This window comes from Leptodactylus fuscus, chromosome 5 (assembly GCF_031893055.1).
Source record: "Leptodactylus fuscus isolate aLepFus1 chromosome 5, aLepFus1.hap2, whole genome shotgun sequence".
Lineage (NCBI taxonomy): Eukaryota > Metazoa > Chordata > Amphibia > Anura > Leptodactylidae > Leptodactylus > Leptodactylus fuscus.
This window is the reverse complement of record NC_134269.1, coordinates 150,325,198-150,352,717: the sequence shown is the minus strand read 5'-3', so window position 1 is coordinate 150,352,717 and position 27,520 is coordinate 150,325,198. Positions and strand designations below refer to the sequence as shown.

General features: G+C 38.7%; 1 protein-coding gene across 2 annotated transcripts; it reads right to left on the bottom strand.

Annotated features, from left to right (window-relative positions):
- On the bottom strand, positions 1 to 27,443 carry EPYC (epiphycan). Of its 2 annotated transcripts, none has more exons than XM_075274495.1 (7): positions 27,353 to 27,443; positions 25,368 to 25,529; positions 9,273 to 9,438; positions 6,499 to 6,657; positions 3,614 to 3,816; positions 1,495 to 1,590; positions 1 to 680 (listed from the first exon to the last, which is right to left on the bottom strand). In XM_075274495.1, exons 2-7 carry the CDS (start codon positions 25,518 to 25,520, stop codon positions 510 to 512), a joined length of 948 nt encoding a protein of 315 aa, XP_075130596.1. In that variant the 5' UTR covers positions 25,521 to 25,529; positions 27,353 to 27,443; the 3' UTR covers positions 1 to 509. The 2 variants fall into 2 exon arrangements, with proteins under 2 accessions (XP_075130596.1, XP_075130598.1); XM_075274497.1 differs by lacking the exon at positions 27,353 to 27,443 and adding an exon at positions 25,699 to 25,719.
- Positions 27,444 to 27,520: the final 77 nt, after the last annotated feature.

Below are 27,520 nucleotides of genomic sequence, written 5' to 3'. Positions count from 1 at the left end.
AGTTTAGGTCAACTAAGCTGGGGCTTGGACTGTATGTTAGGACAGTGTGTCACACTTTACCTCCATGAAATAATGTTTTAAGAGAAGGCAAACATGGTTGTATTGAGACAAAAGAGAGCGGTATCACAGTACAATAAAATAACACACAACCTTTATGTACAGTATTAGTCCAGCTGTTACATGTTTCACATTTACTTCACGTAAAATGAAGCAATTTAGCTAGAAATTGTTAGGTAGTATATACCAAAAAATAGACTAATTCAGGATTACGTGTTTTAGTTACAAGGTTACTCAGAGAGTACTTTATGTACATTCTTGTGCATATTATTTTCCAGTTTTTAGTACATTTAATATCAGACTTCTTTAAGATTGCAATTTATTTAGGTAACACTGTAGAAATTGTAGTAGAAGATGTCATGTGATGTTACATATTATTTTATGTGTTTAATAAAGCCATGTAAATATTTTAATTGTGGATGATTTATGAAGTTAGTGTGTGGCCTTCTGACTTAAATAAGCCTGCCAACTGGAATACGAGGTAGACAAAGAAAGGCCTGTGGTGTTCTACTCAGGTTAATAGGGTTTCCATCTAGTCTAATGTCTTCAAGAGATCTTCTGGAGTATTGCAAATCTTTCATTTTACAGAAGGTATCTTCATGCATTTCCTGAATGTTGTTATCCTAAAACAAAATAGAAAGACAATTAATATCCTTCGATTAAGAGTAAGAAAATAACAACAAGTATACAATTTTCAACAACTAACACCAGTTGCAGCAGAACTTATGTTCAAAGAGCAATGAGAAGCATCTTATGCGCCAACGACTGATGGGATCTTCAGCCTCTGAGATGTATACTATGTGCATCACAGTAGCCTCAGAACTGTATACTACATACTGCAGCTACAATACTAAACAGCTTCTAGTTCAATCTCTTGGTAGCAAGTTTTAGCCTTCTTGACAGTTTTTTATTGTTTTTTTTTTTTTTTAGTCCCCACTCTCCAAGGGTCATACTATTTTAGTTTTAGTTTACTATCACCATATATCCGTGCCGGGTTTTCGAAATTGCAGCATGTCTGCTGTGCGGTTTTTACTGCAAAGTAGCCATGGGATTCGCTACATTACTAGTATTTGCAAGTGTTACATGGCTTTGGGTTGTCCTGGCAAGTTTATACATAATGACTTGCAGACAGCCCTCTCTCTAGCACAGCCAGTCATGAATGACTATAAGTGTGAATCAATGAACAGTCAGAGTCACAGTAATATATGTCACTGTCATGTTGACCAAATGAAATCTGACAATCCATTTGATTGAATTGGACTCAAAACTAATTTTGTGAAATTCACTCTTCTCTATTTCCACTTTTATTATCCATAAGAATTAGATAAGTAATCTCTAACGCCATACTTAATGTATCAAAGTCTAAAAAATGCTTTATTGTTTCTTCTTCTAACAGATTTACACTGATCAACTTAAATTGCAAACTTATTTAGTTACCTGAAGATGAAGAGCCTGCAAGCTATCAGGAAGAGGTATTGGGATATGGTCTAAGTTGTTGTCATTCAAATACAAAATACGAAGATCACTCAGGTCCTGAAATCAAAAGAAACAACTTTCCTAAATACATGATATCTTTTATTAAATTAATTGTCCAAATATTATTAAACTAACAGATGTCAAATACAAAATGGCTGTCAGCCAATAATTGTGTAAAAGTGTTAATTATTGTAAGAAAAGAGACAAAATTCATTTCTGAAAAGAACACAATGGGGTTGACCAAGGCTGACAAGTAATGATCAATCCTTAGGATGAGCCATTATTTTATGATCCATTGATTTATCATCTGACAATGGGGCCATTCATTTGAATAGGAGCTGAGCTGTACTCGCACAGCTAGATCACTATATTATATATGGAACAATCTGTTTCTGGATTCATATACTATTCTAAAAATAACTGATCAGATTGGATTCCGGATATCAAACTTCCACCAATCTCACATTAATACCCTATCCTAAGAGTAGGTTATTAACTGTTTGTCTTGGACAACTCCTTTAAAGAATTCCTAAAAATTACATTTTCACTCAAAGCCACTTTTGTATCTTGAGAAGTTTATGCCTGGTTCACATCTGTGTTTGGTAATCCGTTCAGGGAGTCCACATGCCCCCCTCCCCCCGAACAGAATACCCAACGCTTTGGCAAGCGGTGTGCAGTGAAAGCACACGAACCCCATAGACTATAAAGGAACATGCGAACAGAAAAGTAGTTCGTGATCTACTTTCATATTCGTATGATTCGAGCGGGCAGTGCACAGAAAGCACACAGACATCATTAGTCTATGGGGTCCAGGTGCTTTCACTGCCAGTGCTTTCGGATTACCAAACGCAGATGTGAACCAGGGATTACATGGATATACAATATAATCTTCAGGATAAAAAAAGTATAGCAGTAATTCTGGTACCTTTTTCTACAAAACAAACTCCTCTGATGATTATTGCTAATAGGGGAATTAATGAATTCCTACACTCATAGGTGTAACTACCAGGATAGCACGCTTTACAGCTCCTACAACCAAGCGGGCCACTAAGATCTATGGTTCTAATAGTGATAACTATGGATGATGGAAAAATACATGTATATTGAATGTGTCTCAATTATTTTACTGGGAGGTTATAGTACCTACATTTGACACCACTATGTACACTGTGATATCATAGCATATGAAATAAGTAATTATAATAATCATTTTGTGTGTGCATTATCCCTGTTCTATCATGTCATAGTCGGCATTATCCTTGCACTGTGATAACATTGTGTGCATTATCTCTATAGTGTAAAATCACTGTGTGCAATACTGTATAATGACTTTATGCATTATTCCTGTGTGTAAATATGACCAAAATAATCGTACACTTTTCAAGCTCTGAACTTTCTGCTTAATGTGAACATGGTAGAATGGAGCCCCATTACAAGTTTTTTTTTGTTTGTTTGTTTTTTTAGCTATGGAACCCCATGGTTACTTGCTACACTGCTGCCTACACTCCTGAGTTCTGGCATCAACAATGTGATGGAACCTATATGGGTGATAGAGCAGAAGGATCAGTTCACTGTATAGTGGCTAAGCTGGAGTACTGCAGTGCTGCTCCTATGCACTTAAATAAACTACAGTACTCTGGCATAGATACTATATAGTGAATAAAATGCTCCTGGTTCCATCCGCTGTAAAAGTCCTGCCCTCCTCATGCATATTTGTGCTCCTATTAAAGGTCCCTACAGGGCACTATTACTGGCTTGGGAGGCATTTTGGCGACAGACGCCCTTTAAAGAACTTGTATAAGAAGTATAATACCAAATCCATAGATTTTTCTTTTTTTTTTTCAAACAACTTCCATATTTTATCATACAAAAGCTTCAATTGATGCCATGTTAAAGAAGTGCTGGATATCAGCCAAATGTATGGCAAAGAAACACTGTTTTGGTATACATCTTGCTAATGCAAGTGTATGGGCACAATACCTACATATACACATGGACACGCACACACATATGCACTCTGAAGATTCACTCCAAATAAGTTGTGAACCTAGCCTTGTCTTGGTTGGCTTTATCTACATACTTTAAATGCCTCCTGTTTAATTCCTTTGCGTCCAAGTCTATTCTTGCTGACATCAAGGAAGCTCAGAGCGTGTGGCAATTCTGGAAGCTGTCTTATCCTGTTATCCAAAAGTGACAGCTCATTCAGCTGCTGCAAACTCCTAAATGCATCTTCATCAATTTCTGATATGATATTTGACGTCAGATCAATCTTCTGTAATTTGTCTGAAGGAAAGAAAATACTCAAAGTTATTACTTAAAGTAAAATGCAAGTAAAATGAAAAACAACTTCTGTGCTCCATAGTTAGGAATACATTTATGACATAAAACCCAATAAAAATGGTCAACTGTAATAGATGGAGTGGCCTACATTTACTAACTAGTAATTCTAAGTTGATCATGCCAATTTAGTGGAGTAGTTTGTGCCTCAATTTTGGAGCATGACATTGTAGATAAACTGGGGAAGATTTGCTATTATTGTCTAAAAGTTAGAAAGTGCAAAGTTAAGTTAGACTGTCTTAAAATGTGCCATATTTTTTAGGTTTTGATGCTTTAAATGATAAAATTGTTGCCTTCTTAGACTGTCTAGTCAAACTGTATACCTCTTACTAGTTGGGTACGTTTACTCCAGAAAATAGCAAAATGCTGTTACGTTTTTTGGTGTACAGTGTGGTAACTTAGGTTATGCCCATTTTCAGCAGAGCCACGTCCCATTTTTGGCACAAGGTACACATATTACTTATAATGAATCTGCTCTATCTCCTCAACACATTTATCTCCGAAATAGACAACTCTTGCACAAAAAAAGTGGGGAAGATTAGACCAAATTTATATTTTTGTGGACAGAAATGAAGCTAACAAATATATGGTATAAAGTTATACGATACTCCATATTTATCATAAAGGAACAAATACTGTGATAAGGCTAGCCATTGTTAGACTGGGTAGGCTAAGTTAGCACTGCCTAACTGTTACGCTAGGTTCACAAATGCATTTCGTTTCCGTTCTTCAGGTCCACTTGGGGACTTAAAAAATGGAAACCAAATCCACTTAAGGCTATGGCCCCACGGGAGTTTGAAAGTTTGAACATTGCATTAAAGAGATGTTCAGGCCAATGGAATTTACAGTAAACCTTTATTATATCAAAAAATCTGAAAAGAAATATTAAGTTTAAAGAACCCCGTCACCAGGATTTTCACCACTAAATTCACAGTCAAATAGGGTATGAAATATAATTTCTAGATTTTCCCTTATTATGCCAAAAATTGCCTATTACCTATAAAAATGAACACAGAAGCTTGTGTTTGAGAGGCAGCAGGGAGAGATCAATTCAGATGGTGATGTTAGCTCTGTAGGACCTTGCTCTGTCATTCTAAAACAGGGACTATTGGCTCTAAATGTGAAACTGGATTGTGCTTTTATATGCTACAGAAGAAGAGATACAGGCGGTTAAAGTATCTTCCATCCTCAAGTGTATCTTTTGTGAGGAGAAAATATTGTGACACACGGTTGTCCGTGTCATCCATTTTAGTTTTACAAAAGTATTAGCACAAAACATCAAAATGGATGCTCTTGTCCTTCATCTTTAAAATTTATTTAGACTGATCTAATGTCTAATGCACATTCTGTATTTGTTTTGAGAACCTAAGTAACAGTTATGAGAAACCGAGGAACATTCCAACCTTTTCCTAAATATGATAAGAAAGCACAATTGCAAGTCTAAAGACAAAAGAGCAGAACTGCAAATCTCAAGGTTCAAGCAAGCTACATGACAGGGAGAATGGAGATTTTCAGATCAAGATGGCGGAATGAATGCTAATCTCTCTCTTTACACAAATATTTTCCCCTCACACTTTACTTACCAATAACTCCATTTCTATAGAACATAGAACCGCAAGCTGAGATTCTAAGCTCTAAAATAGCATCAGAACTATGGTTCTAGATGTCACAGAGTCCTGGATATCGGCATCAGATGTGATCAATGGCACTAAACTCTCAGTGTGACTCATTTCTTCTCAACTATCACCAGGGAAACAAACAGGGAAAGCTAAAAAGGATATTTCATAACCTATCTAAAGTGATGTTCGTTTAATGGTGAATATCCTGGTGGCAGTAACCCATTCTAATATAAGGAGAACAATCGACAATCCTTCCTCCCAACCAAGGTCAGGCTGTATGATCAGCATCAGGCTAAGCGAAGATCACTCCGCACAAAGAACTAATTGATCCTGAGTCCTTCTTTTTTCTTAGTTGCTATGAGACCTAGTATCTTTTTCTATCTGCTATTCTGAGCTTGTATGTGTTCCTTCTTGTAATATATTACTGTATTATCCATGTTGCTATAACACACTATATTTCTCTATAGTGGGACTATTAAAGGATTATTTTATTAAGTCATTAATATCACACAGTGCATGTCGTGGAAACAAAACCTAATGCATAATTGTGAAATTGCTAGTCCCCACTCCCCCGAAAAAAAAACCCACCCAAATGGTGTAATAAAAACAACTTGTCCTGAAAAAAGCAAGCCCTCATAAGGTTACATTGAAAGATAAACTATGGTTTTTGTAATTCAGAGATAAAAAAAAATCTGTATGTCCACAAGGGATTAAAAAGCAATAAAAACGTAATAATGTGCATCTCCAGCCGTAAAGAAATAACTAATTGGTGTGACTTTTACCTTATTGGTTTTAGTCATTACGACGGTGATGTAATAATAGATTACTGATATGGTTTCAGTAATGCTATGACATGCTATGTGCCTCTAATTGGGACAGCACTAGGCAATTATTGTGTTTCTAACTCAATATACACCTCTGTTTCATGTTACATAAGAAAGGCATTCTCTTAAGTGGACAACCTCATTAAGTACATTATCAATAACTAACATTTATCAAGAATACATACTTAGGTATGAGAAATCATTCTTGTTTATCTTGCTTATCTTATTGAAACGTAGGTAGACGTGAGTAGTGTCTTTAGGAAGTGGTGGAACTGAATCAAGGTTGTGGTCATCGCAGTAAACGGTAGTGCGAATACATGCGCAGAGGATACAAGTGGAGATTCCTAAAAGGCAATGACAGTCATAAAGCAGATCGTTGTAAATACAGTGCTAGACCTTCAGAATAAATTCAGCAAATTCCAGATGTCACATATCTCAACAAACATGTAATAATACATGACTTCTATAATACCAGTTCTGCTCGTCCAGATACAGAATCAATAAATATAGAAATTTATCAGAGAAATAAAATGATATCCCAGAAATCTCTTTCTTAGGCCATTGCCCCATGTTGCAAAAATGCTGCATTTTTTTGTCAAATCATATCCACACGTAGAAAAAAAATATACAGCAAAAAAGCTGCGTTTTCAAAAACATTTGTGTTTTTGAAAATCGCAGCATGTGAATTATGCCAACAGAAATGCTGGAGTATAATAGGGGCAGAAACTCCACAGAGGAAAACTCTGCAGACTTTCTGTGAAGAAAATTGTCAATAACAGTCAATAATGGAGGTATTACATGCCTAATGAAACTACAAAAAGAAAGATAGGTGAGAGATTCCTATCTAAAGGGACGTATTAAAATACAATTCTTTATTAATGTCATCAAAAGAATATAAATAGACACAGGGCACGAAAGTGTCAGACTGTATGAGCAGAGAAAACTGGGCTACAGAGGATAGAGAACTTACACCCAAATACTGGTCTGGAAAAGCCCTAGATTGATAATACCTGGGACCCAATACCCAAAAGGGAAGGTGCCTAAAAAATTGCACTCATCCCAAAATAGAGTATCACACACTGTACCTGATGCTATATAAGTTTCCACTAACTATGAACCACCTACATCCACTGCATGAGGACTAACAGCTAAGGGCCTCCAGGTTCAGGGCTGTCAGTAGGGGGTAGTCAAGGCTAACTAGTTGTCTAGATAAATACCCACTAAGAATAGCAACTACCTTACAAACTCTAACAGTAGCCCTGCCACCAACAAGGACTAATGTAAACACCTTACCATGAGTGCAGTGTTATCGTCATAGGGATTTTCTGGGCATATTATATTGATTGCCTACGATTAAGGGATGTAGCTTATTTGTGTCATGGGCTTTCAACAGGGGCGTAACTACCATGGTAGCCGCTGCCACAGGGTTCGGAACACTAGGGAGTCCGGCAGGCCTCTTATGTTTTTTTGTTTTTTAATAGGCTGTTACCTACTGAAGTAACCCCAGCAGGTAACACGCCCTTTTTACTTACCGATCCTCGCTCCTGCTCACAACTGCCTTTGCTTCTCCTTTTGTTGTGATCAGGAGCGGGGATCTGTAAGTAAGGTCGCGGATCAGTGAACCCCAACACACACTGCTATTATTATACTCCGGGGTCTAATCCCAAGTATAATGATCACTGGGCCAGGAGACGTGACGGAACATAACATAATAGTCTTCGGACCTGTTTAATGATGTCACAGACTTCTTGTGGGCCAGCTCTGTGTCATTATGCATCGCGATCTAGGCCCGCCTCACATGGCATCTGGGGGGTCAGGAGGCCCCATGTCAAATGTTCCCCCTGGGGCCCTGCCATTCCTAGTTATGTCAAGATGGCTGTGTCTCACTAGTATGAAAGCAGCTATTGCAAATTGTTTAGGAAATGTTTGTAATAAGTTCTTTAGTACATTATTGACTTAAACATACACTTTTTTTTACATGTAATATGTGAGTAACATGTTCAGTATGCATGTGATAGGTGAATGATGTCTGCTGTATGTCAGTTTCTAATGCATGTGAGCACTGCTTGCAGTACTATACTGTTTGCCATACTTAACAGTCTGGCGGTAACTGTGCATGAATTCTGGCAAATTTCTGTGCACCAGAATGGAAATGTACACCAGCAAAAAATGGTAATTATTCCCTATATAAGTCATTTGAGTTTGGTGAGTTGTAGTAAATATATTGGGCCAAGGTGTTCCCACCTCTGGAATTGGTGCATAAAATAAAAGACCCCGTGCCAAAGATGCACCTACCTAGAACCCAACAGCCCTAAATAGCCCATGAGAGGGGCTCACACTTTTAAGTTAATGGCATGTGGACAATGGGAGGGGGTTAATAATGGCTGGATGCCTTGTCTGTGAAGGGTTTATGCTTTGATTTTTACTATAATATATTATTATAGTACATTACTACATATATATAATATATATATATATATATATATATATATATATATATATATATATATATATATATATATATATATATATTCTCACTGCTCTTTAAGGACCAAAAAATATAGGACACATGGGAATATGGGACGCATGCTATATGATAAAAATGCTCTCTCTACCTTATCACAAGTAAGTATTGCGAAATAAAATTTGGAGAGAAAAAACAAAACAAATAAAACTAGCATAAAAATCTGATTGCAATTAAAATAGATGAAACAGAATCATTGCATATTAGAAAGACTGAAATTACCAGCCAAAAATGAAGATACCAAATTAAACAAAACAGAGCATAAAAATGTATAGTAAAATAACTAAAATATTGAAATAAAATATTAAACAAAACAAAATATATAAAATATTAATATGCAATTTAAATAGTTTTAAATTACTTAGAGATCTTTCATTGACAACTATATTGCATCTGTGGGATCAGCTCATGTAACTGAGTACTTATGACACAAACCTCCACTAGCTTCCGGGATTTGGACTCCAGGAGACAAGGGTCCCTGTGGTGAAGATCCATCAATTAACTTTGGTGTAGATTCCTCTTCTTCTTCAATTTCTTCTTGAACTGGTTCTGGAGATAGAATGGGCCTATTCACTATTGGCAGTACAGTTCCAATTTCTATCTAAGGGAGGAAAAAGTACATTTATTGATCAGAAAAGAATTAGTACAATGCATTTATTATTAGAAGATATGGGTTTAGCAGTATAAAGTTAGTCACTAGGTGTCGCTCTACAACAAATCCTTATTTACTTACATGATGGGTTAGACATAAAGTATAATAGGCTGAAGCTAGCGCTACACAAGAACCTAAGAAACTTGCACTCCTTCAAGCAAAAATATTGCATAAGTGCCCAAAAATGTATACTAGTGATTACATTGTCTCAGAAGCAGACTTATAAGGATGTTGCTGTGTTGTAATTCTTTGTCCACGTGAAGAACTTCAGTAACAAAATGTAAGATATTCATTTACTTATTACTTTTTAGAATTTATTTCTGCAGAGTACCAAATTTAAGTCAAGTCTCAAAACCTTTATCTAAAGTGTAACATCTTAGCAAACCTTTGTGATAAGAGGGTTTCATTGGAGCACCCATTTTCTTTAGAGTCACTCCCAAATCATAAAGGCTGACTTGTCCCATGGACAGTGGTTTGCAACAGTGACAAAAGAAAATGGTGCCCCAGTAGATGTGGCCACATCCTAAGTGCACCAACAGTTAATTTACATATAGAATAGAAGTTGAATTTCTCAGTAATGTCCCATATTGGCCCCTCCACACAGTGTGATAGCGCCTGCACACACACTATTATGACCTACCGTGGTCACTGCACACACACTATTATGGCCTATGCACACAGTATTGTGCTCCATAGTGGCCTCTGAACACAGTATTATGTCCCACAGTGGCCCACCCATGATCAATTCTTATACTCTGGGGTCTTCTAGACCCACAGGAGGATACAAGCATAAATAATACTTTCTACCTCTCCTAGGCTCCAGTGCTCTCCTAGCTGCTTTCAGATCTCTTCAATGTTGGTACAGACCAGAGTATAATGATAGCAGTGTTTGTTGGGGTTCGCGGACATACGCCTCACCTACCAATCCCTGCTCCTGCTGCCGCCTCTGCTTCCCGTCAGCAGGAGCAGGGACCGGTAAGTAAATAGGGCCCATTACCTTCTGGGGTAACTCCAGCAGGTAACGGCCTCTTAAAAAAAATGCATCGGAGCCCGCCAGGCCTCCTAATGTCCCGAGCCCTGTGGCAGCCGACCTGGTATTTCCACCACTGGTATAAGTGGTTTAAAAGTGGTTTGGTGGTTTGATATTACAAATGTTTAATGTTCAGTCAATGAACTATAAATGTCTCTCATTGACGGTCCAAAAAGTTTAGTCTGGAAAGGCTAAAAGAAGTACATACAGTATCTGTATTGTAGAAAATTGGAATATCATGAAAGGTTTTTTTTTTTTTTTGTAATTCAATTTAAAAAGTGAAACCCATATATTATATTGAGTCATTACAAACAGAGTGAACATTTTCAAATGTTTCTTTCTGTTAATGCTGATGATTATGGCTTACAGCCAAGGAAAACCCAAAAGTCATTATCTCAGAAAATTAGAATATTATAGAAGACCAACTGTAAAAGAATTATTTAACACCGAAATGTTCGCCAAATGAAAAATATGTCCAGTAAATGTCCTCAAGACTTGGTCAGGGCTCCTTTTGCATGAATGAAGGCATCAATGCGGCAATGTTGCATGGAGGCGATCAGCCTGTGACACTGCAGAGGTGTTATGGAAGCCCAGGTTGTATGATAGCAGCCTTCAGCTCATCTGCATTGTTGGGTCTGGTGTTTCTCATCTTCCTCTTGACAATAAGATTAAGGTCAGGTGAGTCTGCTGGCTAAGCAAGCCCAGTGATACTGTGGTTATTAAACTCCATATTGGTACTTTTGGCAGTGTGGACAGATGCCAAGTCCTGTTGGAAAACGAAATTTCAATCTCCAGAAAGCTTGTCAGCAGAAGGAAGCATGAAGTGCTGTAGAATTTCCTGGTAAACGGCTGCGCTGACTTTGGTCTTGATAAAACACAGTGGACCTACACCAGCAGGTGACATAGCTGCCCAAACCATTACTGATAGTGGAAACTTCACACTAGACCTCAAGCAGCTTGGATTATGTACAGCAACCTCTCCACTCTTCCTCCAGACTCTGGGACCTTGATTTCCAAATGAAATGCTAAATTTACTTTCCTCTGAAAGCAACACCTTTTACCACTGAGTAACAGTCTATAACTTTTTGATGATATTCTAATTTATCAAGATGCACTGGTAATTATATTAGAAAATTGTAGAACTTTATTTTAATTGGGCAATGTCTAACTTTCTCTAAGACTGGACACCTTTAACCATTTGCAGTAGTTCATTGGAGAGGCCAGTGACGCTGCCGGTGAGCGTTTTATGCTCTCCGTTGCGAAACTGTTTTCACACAAAGTCCTGCATGTCCGACTTTGTGTCAGGTTAAAAAAACGATTTCGCCGAGGAGAGCATAAAATGCTCATGGGCGCTCATGGTCGGACACTTTTCAAACCCATTCAAATGAATGAGTTTGAAAAATGCCTGCAGGTTTCCATTTCCTGCCCAGTTTCATGCAGGAAACGGAAACCTGTACAACGGAGACCCTGGGTGCAGATGTGAGAGAGCCCTAAGCTGTGAGCAGTAGCATTTACTGTGGTCACAGTGGCAAGGCTCTCAGCCAGATCCTCCAGCTCTCTTTCTAGGTTGGTGCTGTGGTGAAGGGAGCTTTAGGTTGTCTGATGGTGGTAGTAGTATTTCTCACAGGGCACATATTCATTTTTAAAAGCCATATTAATGGTTTACTTGAGATAGAACAAGAGGACTCCAACAACTATAACAGCTTCCAGATACTGGAGTTACAGTTCTTACTGAGCATCCACTAAGGGTTGAGCTAGTTGATTTTATTCCCATTAATAGTCTGCCTTCTCCTTTCCTGGGGCAGACTTTCACTTTAATAGTGTATTAATCTCTTCAGAATCTACAAATTTATACAATTTGAAGGCTGCGGGCGTAAATTCTCAGGGTTTTCTTTTCTGACTTGAGGCTAGAGGCAGGGTCATAGCTATGAGGCTCATATAACGTTGTCTTCATATACTATCCTTGCACACTTTCACTTACAAAAGGTGAAAGGGATAAATCCCATCTCCAGACTGCAGAACAACACAGGACTTTCTGAGCTGTTATCGTCCAGCCTAATCTGGCTCAGTTTCCTTCCTTCTCCACACTCTTCTGGCTTGGAGAGCTCTACCTAGCTGAGAAAAAAGGGGACTCATTGTCTCCTCCACTACCCAGAAACCTCTAAGTCAAAGACGTATCATTAACTTAGCACCTGTTCTCCAGTAGTTTGGTCTGTTAAAATCACATACAGAAGTAGTCTGTGTATGCAAACACACCGTAGTTCTCTTAAAAAGTGATCAGTTTTTCATTACATTATATTGTACACCTTCACCATGTTACTGAATAATGTTTTTTTTTAATTATTTTCTTAAGCACATTGTGAAAGTGTGGGCCGGAGCCTCCACTGCGATGCGTGGAGGCTGCCAGCCCACTGTGCTTGAAGCGCTATGTCCTTCCTGGAGGAGGATGGCCAGAAACTCCACAATAGTCTGCAGGGAATTCTGATCTCCTTCTGGTAACAGAACCGGCGCTTCTGGGGATGGGGGGGTCAGCGGCAGGCCGGAGGCTATTTAGGTCTCATTCTGGTTCCAGCCCACCGCTGGTTATTCAGTTTCTTCTGGGAATCAGCTCACCTGCACTTCTACCCATGTCTTTCTGCCTTTTCCCTGCCTTGTTCCTGTTTATGGCCTCTGTGTATGACCCTGCTTGCCTCCTTGACCACCTCTTCTTGACCTGTGATTCGGATACCTCATGACTTCCAGAGTATGACCCGGCTCTTCTGATTACTCTTCTGCTGCGCCCTCTATTACCTCGTGACCTCCTGTGTACCGACCCGGCTTGTTTGACAATGTCCTGACTACCCCTGGATACTTTGTGATCTCCTGTGTACGGACCCGGACTGTACGACTTTCCTGTGGCTCTTCCGCCATCCCTTGACGATCATCCATACTGCACTCAACTTGGCTGACCAGCTTCTCCTGTTTCTTCACCCACTTACTTGGGACATGGCACAAAAAGGTGTGCTCAGAATTTTAGATACATATATATTAATAATTTAAAGGGATAAGTGGGGGTGCAAAAGGTGTATCATCTCAATAGTCACTTCATGGTTACCTTTGTGTAGTAAGTGGCTACTTTATTAGGTATAGCATCACATGGCAACTGCCACCACAGCAATGCAGAGCCCACAAGAGAAGAACCCAGCAGCCGCCCAACAACATTCCTGCTGCCATGCTAAGCCCTCAGACTCAAACTGCCCAAAAGCACAGCGCCCAAGCAATGGCTGTTCACATGGTGTGGTGCAGGCTGCCCTTGCTGTGGTACTCTGCCTAGTCTAGAGGCACCCAATAGAGTAAGGACCTACTATACAGAGGTTACTTTGAAGTGGCTTATACACCTTGATGAAAATGTACATAATAGTATGGGGACATCAGAGAACATGCGAAGGATATTCTGTGGGTAATAGGAGGAATATTGTAGGTACCATTATTGGGAGAATATAATGTCTAGTCCAGTGAGTGTCATGACTTTGCTGATGAAAGTCCTGCACCACATGTGTCTGATGAGGACAATCAGTGGTCTCAATGGCCACAGGAAAGGGTTAGTGACATCCTTTGCTGTGACTGCTGAGGCTGCTGATTGGCCTCAGTGGTCACATGTGGGACAGGACTTTCACTGGCAAAGGCATGACGCAGTGGACCAGAGAGCTGCAGCAGACAAAGGAATGCTGGGGACAGATGAGCATATATTTTTTTGTTTCATCCCCTCCCTCCTCCCTGACATCTGAAATTCCTGGACAACCCCTATAATGACGATAAGTGTGACTTGTTCAAAGTTCTATCCCAATCCATGACCTCCTTTCAGGAAAGTGGTGATAGCTGTGTGAAAACAGTATTTGCATCAAATTATGTATGGCACAGGATTTGTATGACAAATTTTATATCGCATAGGAGATTGTAAACTTCTCCCAATGTGTGAGAACCAGAGTACATTGAGCTTATTGGGTACAAGTATGGTATAGTAATATTTGGGACACTACACCATTGATTCATACAAACTTGCTGGCAATTTATGTAATAGATTCCCTTTAAGATTTGGGGAAGTTGGTGGTAAAATCAGCATGTTGAATTTCTTTTTCTTTTTTTCGTGGATTGTGAGCCCCACAATGTACATTATTCCCTATCAGTATGTCTTTTTTTGGAATATGGGATGGAAATCCATGCAAACATGGGGAGAACATACAAACTCCTTGCAAATGTTTTTTTTTCCCTTGGTGGGATTTGAACACCAGGACACCAGCGCTGCAGGGCTAACCACTGAGCCACCGTGTGGCCCCAGCATGTTGAATTTCTTGTCATGTTCTTGAAACCAGTGTTGAAATTTTTTTGCAGTGTGACAAGTTATATTATCCTCCTGAAAAAATTAGGAAATATCATTGACATGAAGGGCTGAACTTATTTCCTCATATCCCCATCAAAAAACCGACAAGCAAATTAGATTGGGACAGAGACAGACAATGTCTATAAAGTATTTAAAAATATGCCCGTTTTTGCATCTGTTTTTTGGATCAATGAAACTGTATAGAATATGATCTGACTAGAGACTTAGAGAAATAAATAAATACAAAAAATAAATAAATGAGAAATAATAACATAGGGTCACCGATTACCATTAAAAGAAGTGCAATTTTACGACAAAGTTTGAAAGCTTTATTTTATTGTCTAAACTATAGAGTTATGGAACATATTCTCATAGAATTTAATAAAGGCTTGTTTATTTTTTTCCAATGAAAAAATAATATAAGGGCTTGTTTTTTATGAGACAAGTTGTATTTTTAAATGCCACCATTTTGAGATCCATACGGGTATTTGAGAAGGCAGGATGATCTAAAACCAGCAATTATTGCATTGTTTTCTTCAAGTTATAACATGAGAGAGGGGATTCCATTGTCAGCTGTGGTGTCGAAGGGGGTTAAACATCTAGGATCCCAGTTATCTCCAATCTTGGTCCTTAGCATGTAGAATCAATGGACCCATCTACAGCAATTTTCACAGTGATTTTTGTGCTGGCAGAAACATTGCAGCCACAGAGATATCCAGGGAGGTGGCCATTGCCAAAGCAGATTGTGCCAGCGCAGCCTTCATCTCAAAGAGGGGGCTTGATGAGATCCCGTGGATGCAAATCTGAACAAATGTGGGCCATGTTCCAGTTAGTTAATGGAGCTGTGTTTTAGAGAACTGAACAAAGATGACTCCATTATCTTCTTTGCCATGTCTGTGGAGTGCAGGGAAAGGCCGAATAGGGTGTTGTCTTGGTTTGGGGAGCATGGACTGAAGCTGAACCCTCAGAAGTGCCACTTCCTCCTTAAAAGCATGAGTGTCTTTAGCATGTTGTGTCCAAAGAGGGTGTACAAAAAATGGATATGAAGGATCAAGCCATCCAGCAATAGCCCATATATATCAACATTAGCAAGCGCCGCTCCTTCTTGAAACTGGTGAACTACTATAGCCTCTTTATTAAGGATTTTGCCAAGACTGCAGCCCAGATATACAATTTATTGCTTGAGGATATCAAAAAGAAGAATCTGGCCTGGATGAAGGAAGCAGGTCATACCTGTAGGAAACTAAAGGAAATGCTCTCAAGTCAACATTGGCTTACACAGACAACAAGACATTTGTACTTCAGACACACATGGATTCATAACTATAGCTCATTCAAGCTGAAACTGCTGGTGGTGTGAATAGTGACTGAATAGTTTTCAGATATTGGCATACACAGAGGTTACACGGGTAACAGTAACCCTCTGGTGCAGCTCTTGATCACTAAAGTGAGAGCACTAGAAATGCATGGGATGGCATGGCTCAACAAGCACTATTGGACTGGGTGAGACAATCACTATAAGGACACCCTGTTCTGGAAACCAAGAGAGGTGCTTAATTGGGATACAGACAAGGACCATGAAGAGGATGAAATCTCAGATTTTGGCCAGGCAGCGTGAGTGGTGCAACAGGCCTTGCTACCCATAAGCAGGGACTTCTTGGAGGATGAGGAATGCTAAATACAGTAAGCTCAGGACTCCCATGTGGTTGAGGTGACACAATAAATACTGCATCACCAAATGCTGCATATACACACACAGGAGGCTCTGTTGTGTGTCGGGAGGAGGCTGTTGCAGCAACACAACTGTGGTTTTGCATAACAGGGTCCTTCACTGCAGGTACAGCTGGCGACAGAAATGGAGCCTGCATGAGAGGTGGTGTTGCCTACTAGGGAGGTGTATCAGTTCGTAAGATGGCATACTTTGTGTTTGAGAATTTTGCGTGACTACGGAGGCACTATTATCATCCAGAATTGCAGAGGGATGCCTTACTGACCTGCAGAAGCTTCTGAAATTGTAACCTTGTGAGTGGACTGGAGCAGAAAGCTTTTGAGGTGCCGATCTGGATGAGCACAATCCAGTTGGTCTGTATGGACTACCTTTTTGCTACTTATTTATTATTTATTACAGTGTGTCTTGATTACTAATAATCATTTCACTAAATTTGCGGTAGTGGTCCTCACCAAAGCCCAGGCAGCTGAATCAGTGACTCTGGCAGAAGGCAGGAGACTGAAGCAGGACACATTAGGGAAGTATAAAGTGTATACAGGGCCCACCTCCCTTCAGACCGGGAGACTGCTTTGAAGGGCGGGTAATAGAGGAGTTATGTAGGCTGTAATAGAAACAAAAGATATGCACCACCCCATACCACCCCAGTGGAACAGGGCTTGCAAAAGGATAAATCCAACCCTTTAGCAGGTGCCACAGGAGAAGGAAAAATGGCCAAATTACATAGCTGAACTCTTTATTTTCTGTAATATGTGTTACCAATACAAAGCAAACTGTTAACCATAACTGGTTGTCCTTATCTGTGTCTATAAGTTCTTGCATATTACATACATATATGTGTATATTTACTTTATTGTGAATCTATTTGTGTGTGCAATATAGTGATATATGGTATAAAAAAAGGTGGTACAATTATTGTGTATAGTAAAGCAGGACTATAACAGTATGCAGGCTATTGCCCTACTTGTTATGTGTTGATCACAATCTAAGTAGTAACTGTAACCCATTTTAAGACCTTATTTTATTGTCCATCAAAAAAAATGGACATGTGAATATGCCCATTCATTCACATGGTTTTTAAAATGGCTGTGACATCACATGGGCATTTCTCACTTTCATGTGAATAAGGCCTTTAGGATCCTGAGACCTTTGATGTGTGGAGTTACTTTTCATCCAAAGGAGTGGGTTCACTTACACTGCCATGAATAAAGAATGATATCTGAATATCCTCCAAAGGCAACTTTTTCCAATGATCCAGGATCAATTAGGTGATGAACAATGCTTTTTCCAGGATGATGGCACAACAAAAGTAATATTTAAGTACCTCAGTGAACAAAACATTGAAATTTTGGGTCTAGAACCTCACTAGATCTCAATCCCACTGAGAACCTGTGGATACTCCTCACAAAGGGGGTAGAAAAAAAAAAACTGAAACTGTAATCATCTCCAGGCTTTGGTTAAGAAGAATTGGCTGTCAACAGTCAGGATTTGGCACAAAAAATGACATCCAGCATGCCAGGGTGAATTGTAGAAGTCTTGAAAAATAAGGATCAACACTGTAAATAATGAGTCTTTATATAAATTTGATGTATTTGTTAACCAAAGTTTAACCAAAGTTTTAAAACAATTCAGTAAGAAATCATTAATTTGGCCACTGCCATTTAGAATAGTGATATATTTTAGGTGACAGAGGGACTTTTAGCCCCCCCGCCCTCAGAGTGAAGGCTACCTCTGTAGCCCCTATAGTTAATCCCCCGGGAGCAAACATTCTGAAGACCAAAATGTGCCGGTCTCAAACTGTTTGCCCGTGACTGTATGCAAATCATTTTTTGTGATAGGAACATATGCCTTGGTGATTTCTCCTTCTGAATATTTTGCTCAGGACCAGACTATATCCAAAATTATCCCTGAATGTGGAAAGATAAGAAGGAAGATAAAATCCATTACATTTTACCTTACGGTAATTTGGAAACAAATAGGTTATTTACTGTGGATGAAAGAGTGATCTGCTTCTCATTTATCAGGAGTAGAAAGTGCTATAGCTTGGAAATGAGGAATCCATTAGGTTTGGTAGATATAACAAGGCATTTGAGTGCAAAGTGTACAGCAATGTAACAATAGTATGTCCTTCTGTACTATGTCAAGTATAACCAGATGTACCAGTGCATTTGCCAGTACATTATCTTTACCAGTACAAAATGTAGCAATAAGACAACATCTCTAGGATCTCTAGGTGCAGATAAGTGCTACTTTCAAATGTATCCCAATTCTCATGACATTGATATTATTACTTGTTACTATGTATGGTTGTGTAAATTCTCTGTCCTGTTTTCAATAGTAGAGTTACATGTGAGTGTCTTAGTGCTCAGTCACTTCCCCAAGACATAATGGCAGTGTATGTATCCTGAGATGCACTGAGCATGTACAGTATGGAGGTTTATGGAAGAAGCAAGCAGGTGTAGTATTGTGGGACAGAACAGTGGGGGTAGCACTGTAAGTACAGTGTTTGAGAATAGCAGGCAGGGTATTAAAAGAATCACAATGTTGGGAGAAGGCATGATGGCGGTGGAGGTGGTCTCCCCTTTGGTGGGAGCCTTATTTGCTTCTAGGTAAGGATGATGACAATGACCATGTTGGCCAAGACCAACCATGGGTTTGTACACACATTTGAAAGTATGACAGGATACATGCTTTGTTACTTACATAATGAAAAGCGTATTGCTAGCGCAAAGTAAAGGGATGCTTACTGGATCATTGTGCTTTTAGACCCTCGCTATAAAGCTAAAATAGGGGAATTTCTCTCTCACTCCCAAAAAGAGGAAAATTGGCATATTATCAGGATATGCTGTACACCCAGTTTGCCACTGCTTTTAGGGAAACCGCTGCCAGTGCCAGCTGCATGTCTGCCTAGGAGGTTTCTGCCAAATCCCAGTACTCTTCCTCACTCAGTCTGCGCTCTCTGTCAGTGACACAGTTACAAGAAGCAAGAGGACAGTATCCGGAACATGATGAACCAGAAATGTTTTTACGGTACTAACTAGACATAAAGACATTAACTGACACCCATTGGTTACACAAGTAGGTGCAGTCATACCTAAAGTGTTCCTTTACCCTGGCAGATGACCATGACCTCATGGAATCCTGGGCTAGCAAATAAGACCATTGGCATATGCTGACCAAATTTGACATGGGAGTTATACTTAAGGCTGGACTATATAAAAGGACTGAGATGTTGTGTATTTCTGCTGGTTGCATTGTAAATCATTGTTTTTGTGTATCTATGAGGATTTTCACACACCTCTGATCAATATCAATGAATAGCATCATCCATTTGTCCCCCTGCGTTATGTTCCATTTACTCTACTGCTCTGTACTGCTGATGCTACCTACTGCCTTTACACAGCCATACATCATCTCCAGCAGCACGTTCTATTCCATACTGTAATGCCACCGCTACCAACACTCATCCAGGCAAACACCTGTGGCCTGGTCCCATCATGCTCTATTATTTCATACTGCTGGTGCCACAGTGTTGGAATAATAACAAAAAAATACACTTAAAAAGGCCTCCCCCCAAAAAAACAAAAAACAAAAACAAAACACATGCCATTGTTTCTTCCAATACCAACACCATTCTGGTGCAACATCTACTCACATAAAGAAATAATTTTTAGCAACTAATTTCAAAAAGCCTTTTCTTCTCTTTACAACAGGCAAACATCTTATTGCCCTCAAAAAGCTACTGTTTAGAACATTTTTAATGTCAAAATGTGTGTTTAAAAAAAAAAGTGACATTGCAGTGTATGTTTAATAAGCTACTGTCTGAACTTACTGAGCTGCACAAATATAAGAGAAATTCAAATTACTCTCCTAAATCATCTTAAGCATTGATAGAGATAACATAGCATTTACCAATAGGACACAAAAAGCACAACACTGAATTTTTCAAAATCACATTTTGCTTATCTTTTTGCTGTACATTGAATTTTATAGCCACAAATCTCATATATAAATACACACATTATATGCTGTACACCAATACTACCTATGTAAAAACAGAATCACAAGCATATATACATATTCACTTTATATACACAAACATTTTATATACATATTATGGATGGCATATCATGGGAGGTCTCATGCGCCAGAAATTAAATCTGCACCAATCTGGGACAGGCCTACATGTCATGCATAGCTCACATCAGTTTTCTGGCATGATATAAAGTAATTATGTTGGGCTGTGGAATCCTTGCCCAGACCCTCCTTGGTGCCTACTGAGCTCTGCTCACCTTTCTCAAAAGTGGCGAGCAGGTCAGAAAATGGACAAAGCCATGCACCATAAATGCATCACTTTTCACCAGAAATCTGGCATGAACACATTAGTAAAATACCCCTATATGAATCATTACTCCTGCTCTGTGGGTTATATACATTTGTATTTAGTACAGTAGCGTAACTAAAATCCTGAGGGCCCTGAAGCAAACTTTAAACTCAATCCTCTACCCATCCCTACAACATATTCTTGGTACTAGTGGTTACGGGTGTTGCAGGGGTATCTCCTAGACTCAAAAGAGCTACAGTTGTAGTATCCACAGCCTTTATTGTCAAGAATAAAGTAAGTAAGCAGCACAGAGCCTTCTTGGAAGAGGGTATTTGTTGGACGAACCTTGCAAGATTCATCTCACAAATGGCTGTTTACTTTGGACCAAACATGTCCAAACTGGATCTGCTATCATACCCGGGGGTCTCTTCAGACCTCAGAGTATAGTTTGTGGAGGCTCAGGGGAAATAATAGAACATAAAAAATGGTGTTACTAACCTCCACTGGGCTCAAAAATTGGTACTTGTCTTCTTTGAGCCTCTTCTTGCCACCTGAATAACGTCAAAGACAGATAAAGCCTGTAACTGGGCTGCAGCAGTCACATGGATCACTCAGCATAAAGATCCTGATGTGACCCATGTGATTGCTGATGCCCAATTACAGGCCTTATCTGTCTTTGACATTATTCAGGAGGCCAGAACTGGCCCGTAGAGGATTGTCCCACGTCTGAGCCCAGGAGAGATGAGTAACACTGTTATGTTTACTGAAATTCCCTTGCTCGCTGCTTATTATACTCTGGGGTCAGAAAATAACTCACAGCATAATAATAGTCTGTAGGTGGCAAATCCCAAAAATTCATCACAAGAAAAGAGCCACTATGGGGCATTATACTTTACAGGGGCTATTATGGAACATTATACTGTATGGAGGAAGCACTATGGGACATTATACTACAGGGGGACCAGTATGAAACATTATGGTGTGTGGGGGTCACTATAGGATAATATTCTGTCACTGGGATCTTTTATATGAATGGGAGGGCTGCACTTTCTGACCAGCCCGGGCCCATGGTACACTTAATCTGCCAGTGCTGGTGATATTTTGTCGTTCCTACTCCTCTGGGCCACATCATAGTCACACCCTCTGTGACTGTGATTGATACTTCTCAGGCTTTGTAACCCACAAAGGCAGTTATGGTATTTATAGTTTCCATATGATATGTACATACATTGAAGAAAGCCTGGGATTTCTAGGATATTCCATGCACTCTGTGGCAGGAGTGTAACTAGCAAAGACTGGGCGCTTAGCAGCCACAAAGCCCCCATACAGCATAGTGCCCCCTTTCCTGGTCCCCACATGGTATAATGTCCCATTTACACACAGTATAATGTCCCACAGTGGCCCCTACACACAGTATAATGTACCATACCAGCCCCACCACACAATATAGTGTCCCATAGCGGCCCGTTTGCACAGTATAATGTCCCTTGGCAGCCCCTTCATAGGGTATAATGTCCCATAGTAGCCCTTCCACACTGTATAATGTCCTATAGTGCCCCCAACAGGGTTTGGTGCAAATATTAGAAACATTTTGGATTTGACTCACCACCCAAAAACTATTAAAGTACTCTGGGTCTCTTCAGACCCCATAGTATAATGATCAGAGGCCAAGGGGAGGTGAATGGGCTATAAAATGTGGTGCTATGGAAGATTAAGGGTCCATTCACATGGAGGAAAATGGTGAGGAATTTGGTGTGGAATTTCAGTGCTGAAAAAAAAGCCTCCCATTGACTTCAATGGGTTCTGCTAGCTTTTTATTCCGCATGAATAGACCCTAAGTTTCCCTGAAGAAGGTTTCATAAACCTTTCCTTGTCCTAAGTTAACCATATAGAGAAATATTTATGATTACAAATAAGCAAAAATTTTATTGCATGCAGAGGTAAGTAGAAGCCTAGGCAGGGAATAACCTGTGGATATATGGACTGATTTATTAAAACTGTCTAAAAGCAAAACTGTCTTAGTTGTCTATAGCAACCAATCATAGAGCAGCTCCCATTTTGTATTCTCCTCCTGAAAAATGAAAGCTGGATTGTGATTGGTTGCTATACAGCAACTAAGAGTTTTGTTTATAGTTTTGTTTTTATCTGCTCCTTTGTGTTCTTGGACTTTTCCAAGGTGTTTGACACTGATTCTTACAGGCATGTAATAGGTACAACCAGGTCTATTGGGTTACACTAGGTTCACACTAGAGTTTCAGTCTCTGTATGAGATTCTGTCCTACATTCTGCTTAAAATTGGTGGAAGATATAGTCCTGCAAGGTGTGTAAGGGAAGATATAATAAACCTTTATAAAATATATAAATGGTCCATACAAAAAAAGAGGGAGGAAATCCCTTCAAAAACAACAGGGAACTCCCCCCCCCCCTCCTGAAGTTAAAACAGGTGTAATCCCCGAAGGTGACAAGGCTTGTTCACTGTAACAACTGTGAATCTGAGGAATAGCCTACCCAGGAGCTACTCATAGCAGTGACAGCTGACAGCTTCAATAACAGCTTTGATGCCTTTTTACAGCTAAATAGAATTGATGCTTTTGGAAATTTATAGAATACGTATTTTTCCTAAACACAGCCCTTTTGTTGAACTTGATGGACATCAGCCTTTTTTCAACCATTCTATGTAACAATTGTTCTAAACCAACTCAAACATAGACAATGCACAAAACACACAAAATGGGATCTTATCACTTTCTTTCTTAACCCTCCTCCTTGTTCTAAACAATCCTGTGACTTGATGTAAGGATGATGGCTGCAGATCAGAAGAACTAACCCCTGTGTACTCCGCAGACTAACAAGACATAAAAGCCATGCTGGAAAATGTATCTTTTATCATTTGGCAAGCAATAGTAGCAATAAACATTCATAAATACCATAATTCAGAATAATGAAGGATTCAAGGGATGGCACAGAAACAAAACTGATCTGCTATATTTTCTATAGCAGCACCATATCACTAGCTCTTTTAGTTGCAGAATTTGATCTATTTATCTGAGCTAAAACCAAGACTGGCTACAGAAGGAATGGGAAATATAAAGGAAGCTCCTATACTTCTCCCTTCTGCTAAATCCTCTCCTGGATTTGGCTCAAGAAATCTGCAACAAAGAAATAGTATTTCGGCAACATTTGCCCTGAGCTTATGTCTGGTATTGCACTTGACATATGGATATGGATATGAGCTATAACAGCAGACATAGCCTATGGGCACATGCATGGAAAAGCTGCAGACTTGGCTGTCATGTCTCTGGTCAACCCTTTTCACTATGGTAAACTATTTGACTCAGGTGTCTTATAAAATATCTTTAGGATTTCTCCTAGCCATACCATGATTTTCTACATGTATCCCTCATGAATGTTAAAAAATATATATTAAGGTAATAGTTGTTATCATTTACTCATTGACCTTTATTTTGTAGAATAGTTTATCTCATATTATGTGGCCAACCAGATGTTAATACTAGTATATACTAATATATTATGAATTATTTATCTTTTTGCCACAAACTCTATTCTTATAAGCTTATTTTAATATTACATTAATTATCTCACTTATATTCTTATCATTTTAGGTCTTACAACCTATTAGAGCTCCCTTTTCTGATGCAGAGCTCAAAATCCACTACAAAACGATAACATTTTGTCTGCCTGCAGCCAGGACTATGGGAATTAAAAACTTGCATTCTGCTTATACAGTACATTGACTTATTTATACAACTGTATCCAGCGAGCTCTCCAGCTCCATCTAGTGGTTAACTGCAATCAGAAAGATTTTCATTATTTAAAGTGAACTAGTCACACTGATGAATATGCAGACAGCATGATATAAAGCAGTATGAGGATAGTGTTGTGGGAAAAGATTAAGTATACCTCTTCTCATTTTGTGTTTAGGAGTCTAGTGGTGATGCTTCTGAGTGACTGACAGCCCTCCCTGTATGAGTGTGCGTACTGAGATAGCTGTCAGTCACTGAGTAGGACTGCCCACTCCTACACTATAAAAATTTACTTAAATAAATGACAAGTTATACTAAAATTTATCTGATAAAACTACGTATCAGCATGGGCAACACGGCGGCTCTGTGGTTAGCACTGCAGCCTTGCAGCACTGGAGTCCGGGCTCAAATCCTGCCAGAAACAACATTTGCAAGGAGTTTGTATGTTCTCCCTGTGTTTGCGTGGATTTCTTCCCATGCTCTAAAGACATACTGATTTGCCACATTGAGTTTAGAACCATTAACTTAGACATTTAAACATGCAGTATATAATACCATATTGTATGTTAGAATACTATACTATACACACACTCTACTTTCTCATATAAAATTCCACTTACAGTATAATAAGTTCAAGCAATTGCAAAATGAAAATAATTATCAAAAGCAAATACCTCTCCAGTATTACTGTTATCATCATAGTCGTAATTGCTATACAGATCGACTTCATATGTATCTGTATCATAGTTAATGGCAGATGTTGGTGGAGCAGCTACTGCTGCTTTAAGTATAAAAAGTCCCAAGAAAATATTTGCAAACGTCTTCATTCTTCAAAGCTTTAAAGGGAAACATAAATATGGAAAAAATTATCTGACTGGTATTATGATAACAGCTGCATAATTGTAAAATAAAGCTAAATTATGACATTTCATGACCAAGTAGCATAACATGAGGAGAGCTATTCATCCGAGTCTAATGAGTACAAAAATATTGCAAGGATCCCACCATCACACAGTAGCATTAATTCAATGACTTTCCTCTCTGCATATAAATGGGAGTACACATAGATTTTGGATGAATGCCATATAGTCTACAAGTCAACATCACCAAGCCAGGCAGCTGACATTTATGGATACATTTAAGGATACATAATATCACTTAGCCTAATATTTCTGCTGCTCAAAGGTTGAGGTTGGTTTAACCCTTAAGTAGTATCATGGTGTCTATCATAATGCTATGTGTATGACAGTGGTGTATGATAGATACCATGATAGTACTTAAGGGTTAATGGAACAGTGTATGATACAAGTAGAGAACTATCAAAACATGATTTGTAAACGTTCAATGATTCCATTTATCTATGGACACTGATATCCTAAAGAGTTTGGTTACTTTATGGAACATGGTATCCAACTTTTCAAGATATTTATGTATCAAAGTGACTTTTGTGCAGTAGCTGAATTGGCCCATTGAAGAACTATATTGTTCATATTTTAAGGAGCTGCCATACTTTTTAGAGGTTACTTGGAACATTTTCATCAAATTGTTTGCAATTATGTTGGATTGAAGCATTACAGATGTATTGTCATAAGTTCATAACCTTAAGATTAGAACCTTATTAGTGCAATACATATATTCCTTTTTGAAATATTTTATGTTGCAGTTTACTACTTCTTTAGTCAGATTTTAGTGATCGTCCACTCTGGATAAACAGAGAGCATATTTGCCACATATACACTCCCCCTGTTTGAGTAAATAAGCATGTGACATGTGGTGTCTACTAGAATGACAGTTCTCTTTAAGATGCTAAGTGTTGCATAGTCCCATACACTTGTTCTATTCATCTACCATTTCTAATACCTCCAGTCTAGAAACATTACCAATTCATGCGCTGGAGTGAACTGACACACAAACTAAATTTCAGTGAGTTAAAAGAAAGAAAGCTTTTATGAAGCAGCTTTACGCACGAGGATATGAAATTCCACTGGGAATAGAGAGCAGTACAAAGCTCTCATTTATGTCAGATTCTCAAAGATACTCTATGCAGTGCACCCATCTTGAGAACTCTGCTTGAATTACCTATTTCCATTGCAAAGCAACTAAGGCTAAAATAACAGCTTCAGTATGAAATCTGCACACATTGCAAAAATATAGCCAACCAGATAGGAAAAAAAGAAGATTAAACACTATATTAGATAGATGATAGATAGATAGATAGATAGATAGATGATAGATAGATAGATAGATAGATAGATAGATAGATAGATAGATAGTAGATAGATAGATAGATAGATAGATAGATAGATAGATAGGATATTACTAAATCCAAATTTCTTTTTCCATATTGGTTGCCAAAAAATAAACAGTTCCTTGAATAATTATTAACCAAAATCAAATTTACCAAATCAATTTACAATTGCAGAAAATAAAAAACAAAACAAAATGTAAGTTAATGTCAGAAATATTATCGTAACTTGGTTTCCATTTCAAATGTCATAGAAATTGACTTATCCACGTGTCCTGTTTAAAATGATATTTTAAAGGTTTTGGGATTTTATTAGTTATTATAACTTTTAGGGGGCTTTAAGATGTACTAAATAAAAAAATATATATTGTATGAAACCAATTTATATAAGGAGACAGTGAGAAGGAAACTTACCTTGGCTCCTGTTCTTTGGAATGGCAGCAGGTTAGATAGAGTACAGTGCAAGTGGGATGTGACCTGACCAATTGCAAATCATATCTGAGCCTGAAGAAGGAGGGTGGTACACTGACTGCTAAGCATCAGCTTGAAATTCACACCATAAGATCTCCTTCTGTTTGTGTA

Coding starts and splice junctions, on each gene's coding strand:
- EPYC (XM_075274495.1), bottom strand. CDS start 25,520: ATGAAGACGTTTGCAAATATTTTCTTGGGACTTTTTATACTTAAAGCA. Junction 3,817..6,498: donor GAATGATTTCTCATACCTAA/GTATGTATTCTT, acceptor TCTTTCCTTCAG/ACAAATTACAGAAGATTGAT. Junction 681..1,494: donor TGCAGGCTCTTCATCTTCAG/GTAACTAAATAA, acceptor ATTTTGTTTTAG/GATAACAACATTCAGGAAAT.